Source organism: Ambystoma mexicanum, chromosome 2p, assembly GCF_040938575.1.
Source record: "Ambystoma mexicanum isolate Mex_15411 chromosome 2p, UKY_AmexF1_1, whole genome shotgun sequence".
NCBI lineage: Eukaryota > Metazoa > Chordata > Amphibia > Caudata > Ambystomatidae > Ambystoma > Ambystoma mexicanum.
In genome coordinates, this window is record NC_090923.1 from 42,872,797 (window position 1) to 42,886,147 (window position 13,351).

Sequence of the window (13,351 nt, forward strand, 5' to 3'; positions counted from 1 at the left end):
CCCACCTGCAGCTTTTCCTGTGTGGCCAATATGTTGGATACTGCAGCCATGGTGTAGGGGATCATCAAAGATTTAAGGGCGGAGGGTGTAAATCGAGTTTCAGTTCATGTTGGTTATGATGTCAGCGGCAGGTGCTACGACTGAACAGATGTTAACCATCCTAACCGGCCCGATGCAAAAAGTACTCGCATTTTGTAGGTGTGTACAGGTATATTGACGGGATTCACCAGGCCAGGTGTCCACAGCGCTTTGGGCGTTTGGCTGGGCCAGCCTTGGAGATCATGGGAAAGGATTGTGGTGAACAGAGACGCATGGTGAGGTCTACCTGGTGTAAGACGGGGAGAGTAACTGGCCCTTTGACCTTTCAAGGACCAAACCGGCATGTACCTTTTTTTTTTTTTTCATTTTCCCTTAACTTCATACGCTCAGGCAAGAGATGCCCCGTGATATAAAATTTAAGGCGGAGAAGGGAGCGGCAGTGTGAAGCCGGTTGGTAGGGTTTGAGTTGTGTGACCTAGGGATGTACGTCAAATGTTTGTCGCTGAAATGGACATGGCCGAAAAGCGCAAAGTGTTAAACCTTGCATCGCCACGTCCATTTTTTGATTTTTTTCAAACTTTCTGTTTCCTCTGCTATCCTCGTTATGGAAGCGTGGGGCACCCCTGCATCCCATGAATTCCCACAATGTCGAACAAGGGGAGTAGAGACAAACCCCGCTCCACTTGTTCGACATTATGGGAATTTGTCATTTTTCCAATGCCGATTGCGTAGAAAACACCTAGAGGTACTTGCACCAGCTGGCCATGTGCAGAAGAAGAGACTGCTGAACCCGCCTCAGTCCCTTTCTGCTACTCGCCCCCTTTGACTGGCACCCCTATATGTCCCAGCTCCTCAGCTTCCCTTGAACCACACCTGGAGCGCCCTGGGTGTGTCCCCAGGTTCCCAGCTAGGTCTGCACTTTATAATTCTCATGCATTCTGGCATTTCCAGAACTATCCTTCCTCTAACCATATATGTCTTCATGCCATAATGTCTGTGCCCATTATAGGCCACTTGTGATCTGCAGTACGTTACAAAAGACAGCAAGAGATTCCATCATTACATGGAACTTGATTTGGGTTCACCCTCCAAAGAACTCAAGAGATTAAATGAACCGTAATCTAAACTAAAGGCTTTGTTACTTTCAATACAATTATAATTCAAATTGAATGTGCGTCCATTGGACGCCTGTCTACTGGATTCAGTGGCTTTAAGTATGTCATGTCTGTACCTATTCGAACACCTGTGTTCCTTGAATATATCTCATTGCTGTTTCAGAGACAGTTCTTGACACCTGAGACTCCAGGATTAATAGCTCAGCTGTGTACTACTGCATTCCTGAAATGTTTGCGTTTATTTAGTACCATTTTATAACCCTTCATCTTCGTACCAACCTGCATGAGCAAAAGTACATTAGCACCCTTGCCTACCTAAAGGCCGTGGTGTGAGTGGTCAGAACTGTGAGGCAGACAAAGATGTTTTACAGTTAGCCATTTTATTCAATAAAATGGGTCTGACTATCCCCAACCTGTAGAGGATTACCCTGCCTATCAACATCAACTAGGAAAACACTCTAATCCAAGGAATCTGTCCCTCACACTCGGACATACATGAACTCATGAAGGATCAAATTGCCTTTTCAGATTTAGAATGAGCAACAATCACCGTCAATATGAACCTGATACCAATATATCTCTGCTTTTTGGTTGGATTCCCTTCCCCAGGTTAAAAGTGAGTTTTAATAAAGATTTTAAAGAATAAAGCTCCTTGTGGATAGCCATGTTCTGTTCAGAGTTCTTGGTACTCCTAAAGTCTTTCAATTGCCATTCAACAAAGTTATAATGATAGAAAAGTCTTTATCTTCAAGTTGCAATAACAATTTGTCAGAATGGCTTCTTAGACAACTTCCTCCTAAAGAGGATGACTACTGCGTTCCTTTTTGCAGAACCCTCCTATTCCCTTGCGGGCTTTCTCCTGAGACAAGCCCAGAGTGACCATTTGGGTTAGTCCCTCCCCTCTCAAATTGAAAAATAATTATATCAACATTAATAAAGAGCAGCACAGACTACTAGACTCTCTTCCTCTGGGCATCAATGTCAATATTTATTAGTAGAATTTAAAAAATAATGTATTGCATGTGACTTCCAAATCCTTGAGAGCGCATGAATCGGTTTCAGGGTTTAGTCAGGCTTTGGGCATTCACCGCCAGGCCCGTTTCCAAAAGTGGTCAGGGCTGGGCAGAGCTCCAATTCATTTATTTAAAGACGCCTTCACCTACAATGCCTCTAAGCACCAGCGAAACAGTAAGTAGAGACGCATGAGGGGTGTCTAAAATTCTCCTGTACAAAGCGATCTTCGGGCGCCCATGGGGTGCTTATATTTACTGGAGGGTCACCGCAGCCCTATGTCAGGAATCAGGGATTCTCCTTTGGGAGGGCCTCCCTGGTGAGGCTGCGTTACTGGACCAGTCCAGACAAAGGTAGCGATGTCCAGGTTAAAACCGCCCATCCCCTGAAGGAGGGAGTCTGTGACCATGTTGGGTCTATAACAAAACTTTAATCAAACATCGCTTCCTTTCACTGCCCCTTGAGGGGGTGTTAGCTTTGCCCCTTCTCTGGTGCTAGAGAAAGGGGTGTAGGCATTTCTGCTTTATCTTGGTTTAGTGCCATTGAAACCTCACCCACTTGCTTTTATATGTAGTTCTGCTACCTATGCCATCTTATCAGTCTGTCTTCCAGCTTCATACATTTCAATACGAGTCCAAAAAAGTATTATTTAATAATTTAAATGTATATCAAAAAACTGCAGATCGAAGTAGAAAGTAAAGTAAAGTCTAGAAGAACAGCTTCCCTTCGTGTTCAATCGGGTTCAAGAGCAGATGCCTCCCTTGGATCACAATCTAATTTGATGAAATGAATTCCACATCAAAAGGAGAGCCTATCACATTACTGTCACCATAGTGTAACATTGGGAGGACATGATGGGAAGGCGAAGGCGAACTAACAGAGATAAGAATAGCTGAAGGTCTACTAGGCGAGACAATCTAAATCACGATGATTGTCTTCAATGAAACATCATCTTGAGCTCTCAGTAAAGGGCCAGAGAACTTCCCTTTCTCCCTAGTTTCAACTATAACCCCGTTGTGGGCTAGCTTTCATCAGGACTGGCTTCCTGTTTCTATTTCACTCGGGGCTTGTAATAGGCCAGTCTTGCAAATACTACCCTGATTGCTAGAATCCTAGGCTCCATGAACTAGCGCTGCTGATGTAGCCCCCAGCCCTGCTGGGTGCAGCTTTTCCAGCACATGCCCTTCAACCTACTATTTACCCTTTACCTTGCCTTGCCTGCCGCGATCCCGTACGCCGACTGTACTGCAACATAGATCCAGTACGCTGGCCAAGTGTTGGTCTCACCTTAATGCCGTTTACTCCCTCGCATCTGACTCTGCGCTTCTTACCTTATAATTGTCTCTCAACTAGGTAACTCATAACTATGTAACTTGTAACCATGCTTTCCCATTAGGTCCCAATTTTTGCCTGCTGGGATCCCGTATGCCCTCCATACTGCAACATGGACCCAGTAGACTGGACGAGTCCTAGTCTCGCTCCTGCAAGACTTCACAGTACATAGCTCCACACTACCTACCGTATGTTTATCTCGTAACCATGTAACTTGGATCTTGTAACTGCAACTAGCGCCTAGATGCCCGAGGGCTTTGTGCGCTGCTATGAATCTAAAGAAATAAAGACAGTATGAGAAATCACTGGCAAAATAACTGTTAAGTTACATGTCACCCACAAGGCGCACTTACTTCAGATTGATGAAGAGTGTGCATGGTGTGCTATTGGCGTTATTGCCTGACACCAGCAGAAACGTACAAACAAATGAACCAGAAAAGCACCCCTACGGGTTAATAATCTGCCGTGTTGTTGATACTTAGCCTAGCTGTGTATGTAGAAAAAGGTTAAAACATTACTCGTGGGCTGGGAGGGCACAGTGGCCCTGCTTACAAACAAATCGCCCCAGGCTCACCACGGCTATGTCACATACAAGAAAAGGAACGCAAAAACGAAAGCGAGCACGTCGGAGAGGGATAGTGCGCTAAACGGATCACTAGTATTCTTAGTATTTGTGTTTATTTGATTTCTAGAGCGCACCAGGCCCGAGAGCATCCGGCCCGAGTACAACCCTTCGTGTTGCAAAGTGACTCTATAGTGCATAGGGCACCTTAAATTAGAAGCACGTGAAAAGAATGAATGAATGAATAGCACACGAAAGGACGTGCTGGTACCTTGATCAGATGCCTGAAAATATGGCACCTTGTCCCTATGCAGCTGTCTGGTACCAAGGTCCTGTAGCGGCTTTACCTTGTTTAATGCATTGGTAGTCACCCTCTTGGGTGACCCGCAATAGGAGAGGCCTAGTCCTGGTTCTTGTTTCAAATCTTCTCTCATCTGGAAAAGGTCACCTGTAATTGGTCTGCAAGTTTTTGAGGGGTTGGAGGAATGGGAATCCGATGGAGGTATGTGCCCACTGTCCTCTGTAGCATGTCATACCTGCATCACCCTTGAATCTTCACATGCATGTCAGGTTCCTTGCTGTACTGCTGTCTATCCAGAGCAGCGAGGATTTCATCGCTGCAGAGGGTTAAGGGTAAGACCATAAGGGTGATTTCATTTTCCGTTCGTTCTATTCAAGATGACACTCTCTCTTACTTGGAAGCACGGCAATTGTACTTTTCTTCCAAAGCTGATGACCCTTGGTGTGTGTCCATGTGTTGTCTGGATCCCCACAGCTTTATGCATACGTATGTTTGTCTTGCTCCCGACAGGTGCTGCTCAAGGATGTGGACTCGCTCCTCTACGTGGACACGGATGTCCTCTTCCTGCGGCCAATCGATGACCTGTGGCGCTTGCTGAAACTTTTTAATTCCACGCAGCTGGCAGCGATGGCACCTGAGCACGAAATCCCCAAGATTGGCTGGTACAGCCGCTTCGCACGCCACCCGTTCTATGGTCAGACGGGTGTCAACTCTGGCGTCATGCTGATGAACCTGACACGCATCAGAAATGCGCAGTTTAAGGTGTGTGAGGGAAGCGAGGAAACTTCTTCATGTGTAATTGTTAATATATGTGTGACAAGCAATAGGACAGATTCTGCATAACATTATTTTTTTAGAGCATGAGGGGGGGTCGACTTATAAGGAAATTGTGAGGTTTCACATCATGGCGGTGCTTCTAGAAGACCATTCCTGTTAGAGAAAAGTTCCATGACATGTCACGCTGTGCGCTTGCTGTGTTTAAATATCCCACGCACAGGTGAATTGGTAAAACAATTAGACTTCATGTTGTGCTTCGAACTCTTGTTACCTTGTACATACTCCTTCATCCTCCTCGTCTCAGTACTTGCGTGATTCTGGGAGTTGTCCATAGATGTCATTGGACACATGGTGTTCAAATAGTTCTTCTCAGTGATTTTACATAAAGGTACCCACAGAAGTAAAATGTGTTATGTTGGAGCTTTTTGTATTTAGGTGTAGGTGAGTGAAAACAGAAACTATTTGCACTTGGTGTTGAGAGTTAGGAGTGGTCTTCTTTTGAAGCTCCAACACCTAAAGCAGTTTAAGCTGACTCGCTCTGACCTTTCCTTTTCCGATTAGTTATTTTATTCAGAGCTATGTTTGCATATTTCTTAGTGATGAATACTCGATGTCCGGTTGTTGTCTGATTGTTTTTTGGGGGGGAAATAGGGCTCGTAGAAATTGTCTCGAGCCAGAACGAGTGTGTGATGGACCCATCTTCATGTTCTTGCTCGTTTCCGTTGCTTGGACAGGCATTGTAGTTGTTTTCTTTGACTTAATAAAAATGTTGAAATCAGGTTTTCCTGGTATTTTAGTTAGTGCAGAGAGTTCATTTGTTAAATTCTCAGCTTGCAGGGGACCTTTTCAGGGTGAGAATATTTACCTTCTTGGTTAATCTGTTCGTTCGTTGGGTTAAATGTATTGTGTTGGTCAATATTGGAAAGGCACAGAAGGTCAATTGAAACTGGTTGCTTCTGAGGTTCATAATAGAGTGAGGGGTCAGTAAACTCGCTTCGGTCCCGGTGTACGAGCTAATCAATCCAGGATGTCTGCACATTTAGTTTGCTATCCAAGCTCTCAAATAACGTAGTTAACGATAGGTGAGCAGTGTTCATAGCCGTAAGAGTTCGCTCCACAAATGGACCTATAGTGGTCCGTGGTGGAGTTGGTTGTTGGGTTCCCAAGTTGTCAGCTTGTTTTCTCGGAGTGGGACTTGCGAAAGAAATGGAAAGAACTGAAGAGTTGTTTGGAGATGGTTCAAACGTAATCGGTGATTAAGATAGATTCATATTATATGATTACATGACATTTATAACGCGCCTATACGCAAGTGTTTCAAGGCACAACGAGGCAAGGGAAGGGGAACAGAGGGAAGACGGACAACGATGTTACTAGGCCAGGTGTCATGCAGATCGCGCTAGTGCAAGGGAAGGGGGAAAAGTAAAAGTGCGTGGGGGAAGGGGAAAGTGCAGTACATGGGATAATAAAATAATAAGATAAAATAAATAAAGAACAGCCAGCTGGTGGCAAGTGCAAGGTGAGTGCAGACATAAGTGCTGGTTAGGGGACTGTAGGGATACAGAAAACAGTCCCCTGGTGCAGGGATTGCCAGGAAGGCAGTGCAGGTGTGCAGCTGGCAGGGCTTGGGCCTGAGATCAGGTGAGTGGCCAGGTTACCCGTGCAGTCTTGGTATCAGCCAGGACTTCAGCAGTGGAGAGGGGGAAAGAAAGCAGAAGCAAAGAGGAAGGTTTTGAGGTGCTTCCGGAACCGGAGATTGTTCTCCTCAAGTTTCAGGGAGGCTGTTCCAGAGGGAGTCCCCAGCCGAAGTGAGAGATCTACCACCAACTCGTTGCTTGGAGAAACGACTGACCCTGAGGGAGTTGGAGGCAGATGAGCGAAGAGCTCGAGAGGGAAGATATTTAGGAAGAGAGAGTTGAAGGTATTGTGGCCCCAGGCCCCAGAAGGCCTTAAGGACGTTGCAGAGGGTTTTGAACTTAATCCTCGCAGGCACTGGGAGCCAGTGCAGAGATTTCAGTCCTGGATAGATACGATCCATGGGCTTGAGGCCAAGGAAAGTCTTGCAGTCCTGTTCTGGATGAGTTGCAGAGGGCGTAGAGTAGGGGCAGGCAGATTTAGGAAGTGGCTGTTGCAATATGCAGTATGGCAGTTTAGTGAAGGAAGTGTAGTGGGCAATGTAATAATGGAGAGAGAGTCAGGGATTGTAAACTGACTTGCTGCATTTTTCACATCTTAACACAGCTCAGAGTCTGTCTGTATTGCACTGTTGATTGGATGGTTATTTGCAATAGTAGTACTGAGGGGCCTGTTGCTCACATTAGGCTTGCAATGATCAAAGCTGTCGTGACAACTTCAGACTGTGCATTCCTCTTGTCACTATCATTTTTCGTCGTAAGTAAGGGGACATTATTACCGTCTGAGTTTGCTGTTTTGAATGGAGCGATTTGTGGGATAATTTCTGTAAAGACTGCCACCATTAGAGAGTCAGGCGGAGTAGATAACTCAATTCTAGATTGCTCCGCATTTCTTGACTCATCAATTGGTTTAGGAGGCAAGATAGTTACCAATGGAGTTCTGTTTGCAGTCGAATGTAATTGCGGAACATCAGCGGAACAGAATTTTCTAATGTCGGCGGCTAAGGATGGAGTACGAGGGCGCGCGACCACTGCGCCACTTGTAGCAATAGTTAGGGTTTGCGGCTTCTTAACTGGAGTTTGTTTCGATCGCGTTGCTAACTTTATGATTGTGGGGGGCATCACTGATTTCAAAGTATCTTTTACAAGGATCCGCTCTTGCTCAGTTTAAGGAAGTAGCTCCCCGCTGTACAGCTAAACAGCCAAACAGCAATTTTTGAAAGCACTTCCACGAATGCGAATGCATTGCCAAAGCTTGTTCATATCCTGTTACTTTTGGTGCATTCAGAACTCCCTTAACATAATCTATTTATCATTGCAATCCACTTTGTCCATTCCACCCTTTCCTTCCCTATTCAATATTCCTTCTGGAACTTATCTCTGGACCTATTCGACTGCTCCTGGAGTCTGGTCCCGTGTCACGGCAAGGTTTTGGGTACAAATTCCTTATACGTTATGTCCACACAGTATGCTTACTGAAAAATATTCTTGTTAGGAAAAGTAAACGCTTTTAAGGGATATATACATTTACAGGTAAGTACTAAGTATCAAGTAATATAAAAACAGTAAAGATGTCTACTCAGAAACTCAAAACCCATATGGAAATAGTAGGAGATATAATTATACCATTAAGTACAATATAATCTGCTTTACAAAGACCTTTTGGAGTGCAGAGGAGTGGCTTCTACACTTAAATGTCAGTACAAGGGCAAGTAAGTCATATAAATCAAATGGATTCTTAAAAGCACAGCAGAGGATCTACTGACCCATGTCACCTCTCAACTAAGTAGGAAAACGATCACACAAGTTAGTACAGTTTTAACCAAGACATTTCGAGGGTGAAAAGTAATGATTTATCATACTAATGGATAAACTTTGCATCACAGGAGTGGTTTAAAACAGCAGGATTGCTCTAAAAATTCCAAGACACCAAGAGGTGTTAGGTAACGTTTGTATGCAGTACCCTCTGGGAACACTACAAACAACTCTGACTACAGGTATAGGAAACCCAACCTTTGGTATAAGCTTGTACTACACAGTTTTGGTAGCGTGTTGAGCAGCCAGGCTTATCTCAAGAGGGGCAAATGTGAGCTGTAGTGGAGTTACACAGAGATTCACAGTTACAAGTATTCAAATAAACTCTTACACTCAAGGTTTCTTGCATAAACAGTTATTAATGTATTTATCAGTCAGTTAGAATAAGCCTTCTTCAGAAGAGAGCAATATAATAGTAACACACAAATACACTTCAATACTGTACACTCTTGGTTTCTAAATCAGTAAAGACCCTTTTGGGATGGCCCACAGACACAAGCTACACCCTGTTAAGTAGGGAGCCAGAGACAGAAAGGAGTGGTAACAGATATTTATTTAATGCCAGCAGTTTTCACGACGCTCAGTTAAATATGTCACTTATATTTCATAAGGCAGAATCAGTAACATAGGACTTTCTCCATGATTTTAAACGTTATTCAATAAAGTTCGTCAAGGCAAACCAGAGCGAGCCGGGTTTCAACTTAGATGCAGTCCATAAAGCCTTTCCTTAAAAAAAATTTAAAAAATGCAATTTGCACCTTAATAATATGTATGGAAAACCTCCTCGAAGCCGAACGTACTTCGTACTGGATTAGAGCGTTTTCTCCGCACGCCTTCTACTCCAGTGCTTGTTTCATAACATTTCCCCAGCTTGCTGATGGCTCTCCAGGATGCAGTCGTTCCTTGCTGGCCTCGGGCTTGGAATTACTTAAACAAACAAAATGTCCGGTGTCTGTTTTCACACTGGAATCTCCTTTTACTCAGGAGCCTTCATCCGCTGAGCATTCGGTCTGCAAAGCAGGTATGGGGCACTTCGGTGTGTTTTCATTTCCTTCTAATATGCCCACCGATATGGGGAACTGGCCTCATACCAGTCCGAGTTCGCTCCGTCAGCCTCCTTCCACGCCTGCAAGGTGAGAGAGAAGTTGAGTTGTTTTCACCTGTTTTTAACTCCCGTGGCCCTCCTCCCCAGCAATTAACATCGGGCGTTCCCAGCCATGTGTTTCTCACCCCTGAGGCTAATTCTCCTCCTCCCTGCTTAACCCTCGCATAGCCTCCCTTATTTTTAACTCCTGCCTGCAAGCGTTCCTCGTTATATGGAAACGTGGTTTTCCGTCTTCCCCATCTCATTTCTTTACCCCTTTTCAGGCTTTTATGTTGAACATGCATCGGCTGGGGCATTCTGCAATATGTAGATTGGGTCTTTGTTTGTTCACTCGTGCCCCTTCTATTTTGCCTAGTAGTTGGCTGGTGGGGCATTCTGGGATATGTAGTTTTTCCACTTTTGACTCTTATACTTAATATTTTGGTATCTTGTGGGACAAATGGCTTGTCCTCTTCACTGCTGTTTTTCCCCGCAATGCTGGCCGCTACTGTTTCCCCATCACACCCACAGGTGACTTCAATAACCAGGGTGCTGGGGACATTATTATCTTAATGTTGGCATTTAGAATACTCTTAGAAATTTGCAAAAGGTAAAGGTTATTAGAACAAGAGACCACAACTATTCTTAAGGCAGGCAAATACTTTTGGACCCACCTAGAAGAGTCATTCAGTTCAATAAGCTAAGCTAAAGGCAATGGGCAAAAGTCTTGTATAGGAAGAAGCACTTCTGGTAAGTAAATGGAAAAGTCTTTGCACAAGTTCTTAGGAGTCTTTGATGAAAAGAAGAATCAAATGTAGGACCACAAGCTAATTAGACTTGTGAGTAGTAGAAGATGCAAGCAACTCTACAGCAAGAGGTAAGTTCTCTGACTTTTTAACTTTTTACAGTCCCTTAGAAATGCAGAAAAGATGCAGCAGATGACTCCTGTCCCTGTGCAGCTCTGAAGGTTTCACTGTTCCTGGGCCTCAGTCGTGGGGACAAGGGGGAGGGCGTCGGAGGACTCCTGCAATGCACTGGGACGGTCAAAACTCGCAACCGGCAAACTTCACTTTTAGTGGCTCTTCAGTGTTTCAGCTCCTCGCGTCTACCGCAAATAGCAACACTGCGGTTCCTGGCTCTCGAGATGGACTTTCCTTGCTTCTGGGGTCCCGCACTCTGTTGAGGGGGCTGAGGCTCGGTCAGTCCTGTTTCCTGGGACTCCGGAGGATCTTCCTGAAGCTCTAGGCCAGCTTAAAAGCAACACACACAATCTGGTGTTCCTCTCCCTGGCGTTTCGATTTCCAGCAGCAACTCTGTGGAAATTCAACCAGCTCCGAGATGGATGTCCAGGTGGCTTACTTTGGAGTTGATTGGTCCCTCCAACTCAAGGGGAGAAGTCATCCTTGTAGGGGCTTCTCTGTCGATGCAAACTTGGCGTTTCGGCACTGCAGCAGGGCTTCACCGGGTAAACCAACGGTCCAGGCATTGCAGCAGGCGTCCTCTTCAAGTTCTTCTTCGGTTCCTTCGTCCAGTGATCGACTCTGCCTTCCAAGCCAAAAGATTCGCCTTTTATTCAGTTCTCTCCCATTCATTCCAGCCTAGCTATCGGTCACCTAGCAGGGTGGCTGTCCTTGCCGGACAGTCAGCCGGCCAATCACTACAGAAAAATATTAGATCCTTGAAGCAATGGCAAAAAACTTGAGCAGTTGATGACAAAACCACCTATGATACATCCGCATTAAAAAAGCCATACTGACAGCAAAAATAGAGCTTCTACGGCCAGAGTATCGCAGGGGCAGCCTCGAGTTCGAGGGAGCTGTTTAGGATATTTAAAGAACTGGAGGACCCATGACCTATTCCATCGCAGGTTACAAAGGACTCTAAGTGGTGTCTAACCATCCAAGACTCAATGATAAGCAAACTAAAGAAAATCCAAAAGACATCTAGATGAAAGCCAAACCAGATCAGGGGAGTTTGTTTAACCTCCTCCCATCCAAGCACTTGTGTGGACCATTGGGAATTTGATTTTCAGCCTATTAGTGAGCAACATGAAGGCGCAGGTGAACCGTCTGGTTGCAAGTACCTCTTATCACCTGAAGCTGCTAGCACAAGTACGGGCCTTTTGTAATGCCAGAAACGGTGCCTTGGTCGCGCGTGCATTGTGGCAAAACTGGATTATTGTGGCAGCCTTTCGCTAGGCAGCACTAGGCGGGTGGATTTATCCCCCCTCCAGGTTATCCAGAATAATACGGTCCGCATAGTGGAGCGACTGCTCAGAACAGACCATGTGTCGGCTGCACGCAGAGTTCTACATTGGCTCCCCGTGAGCAATCGCATTCCGTTTCAGTTACAATGGATCTCCCATCATTTCATTTATGGCCAAGGGCCTGAGTACTTGGCTAAATGTCTTACTTGGCTCCCAGTACATAGAATATTACGGTCGAGCAACACGTGCTTGCTGGCAACTCCACACGCTAAGCTCACCTGTGTTGCACCAGGGTCTTTTCCACACGCGGCTCCTGTACTATGGAATGCCCTTCCCCCAGATTTGTGAGCTTGTTTGTTGTTACCAGATTGTAAACAGAAATTGAAAACCAGGCTGTTTTGGTGACTGTTTACCTTCTGCACTGATCTGGTATAGACTTCTGTCCCCCCCCCCTTTCGTTGAATGTTTGTTTGTCATGTGAAGCACCCCTATGCCTCAGGGCTTTTTGTTTCTTACCATAGAAATAAATTAAATAAATAAATAACCGCCTTGAGAGAAAGACCCTTGCCTGAACCACAAAGAACTGGATAAAGGTAACTCTCCAAGATGTATAGAATTCCTGGAAGTAGTACATATAATCCCAGAGGTACATACACATGAATGTATCTTAACAGCATGAATAAACTAACACTAAATACCTATGAGGATATGATATTATATGGTATGATATGGCATTTATTACGCGCCTTTAGACAAGTCTCTCAAGATGCGAGGGAGGGGAACAAAGGGAGGACAGACAACGGTCATACTAGGCCAGGTGTCATTCAGACCGCGTAAGTGCGATCGCGATAGTAGCGGTCATCCCTGCTTCTGGATTGCAAGACGCCATCTGATTCTGGTCTCGAAGTATATAAAACATGACGTTGATATCACGTGATTCACAGTGCGTGGTTCACCAACATTGTGCCGGTAAGGTGGCGGCTATCTTGGTGGTGGATTAAGGGTCCAATTAGAGATGCCATGTTGGAGGGGAGTATTGGTCAGATGTGGTCATCTGCACCGTGCAATCCGGGACTGCGCTGGAACCTGGCACTGAAGGTAAGGTATTCAGTGACTCTTTGGACCACAGTGGACTCTTGCAATAGCACCTACATAGCGGCGAGTCCTCCGTGGTTGCCATAATCTCCTGGGTAGGAGTGTGGCCAGGTCAGCCTCTGAATCCTAACAGAGAGCACACAGGTCACAGGTGGTGCATTTGGGAACCAAGGACACAATCAACAGTACAATCCCACAACAAGGATCAAATGCAGGAGTGTGAGTCTAATCGTTTGAACGATGCACACAGGGCAACAGTGATGCATCCAGCTGTTCCCACCAGATGCAAGAGAGGAAGAAGCCTGAGTCAGGATTCCCCAGGGAGGAGAGGAGAGGAGAGGAGCAGAGCTTTGCTTTTGAAAGAGTTGGAGGAAGTAGAA

At 45.3% G+C, this 13,351-nt stretch overlaps 1 protein-coding gene across 1 annotated transcript in view; it reads left to right on the forward strand.

Annotated features, from left to right (window-relative positions):
* GXYLT2 (glucoside xylosyltransferase 2) overlaps window positions 1-13,351 on the forward strand; it is a 159,255-nt gene that overhangs the window by 128,139 nt on the left and 17,765 nt on the right. The window contains exon 4 of the mRNA XM_069643207.1: window positions 4,871-5,122. Coding sequence (XP_069499308.1) covers window positions 4,871-5,122 — 252 coding nt within the window. The remainder of the gene's footprint in view (window positions 1-4,870; window positions 5,123-13,351) is intronic.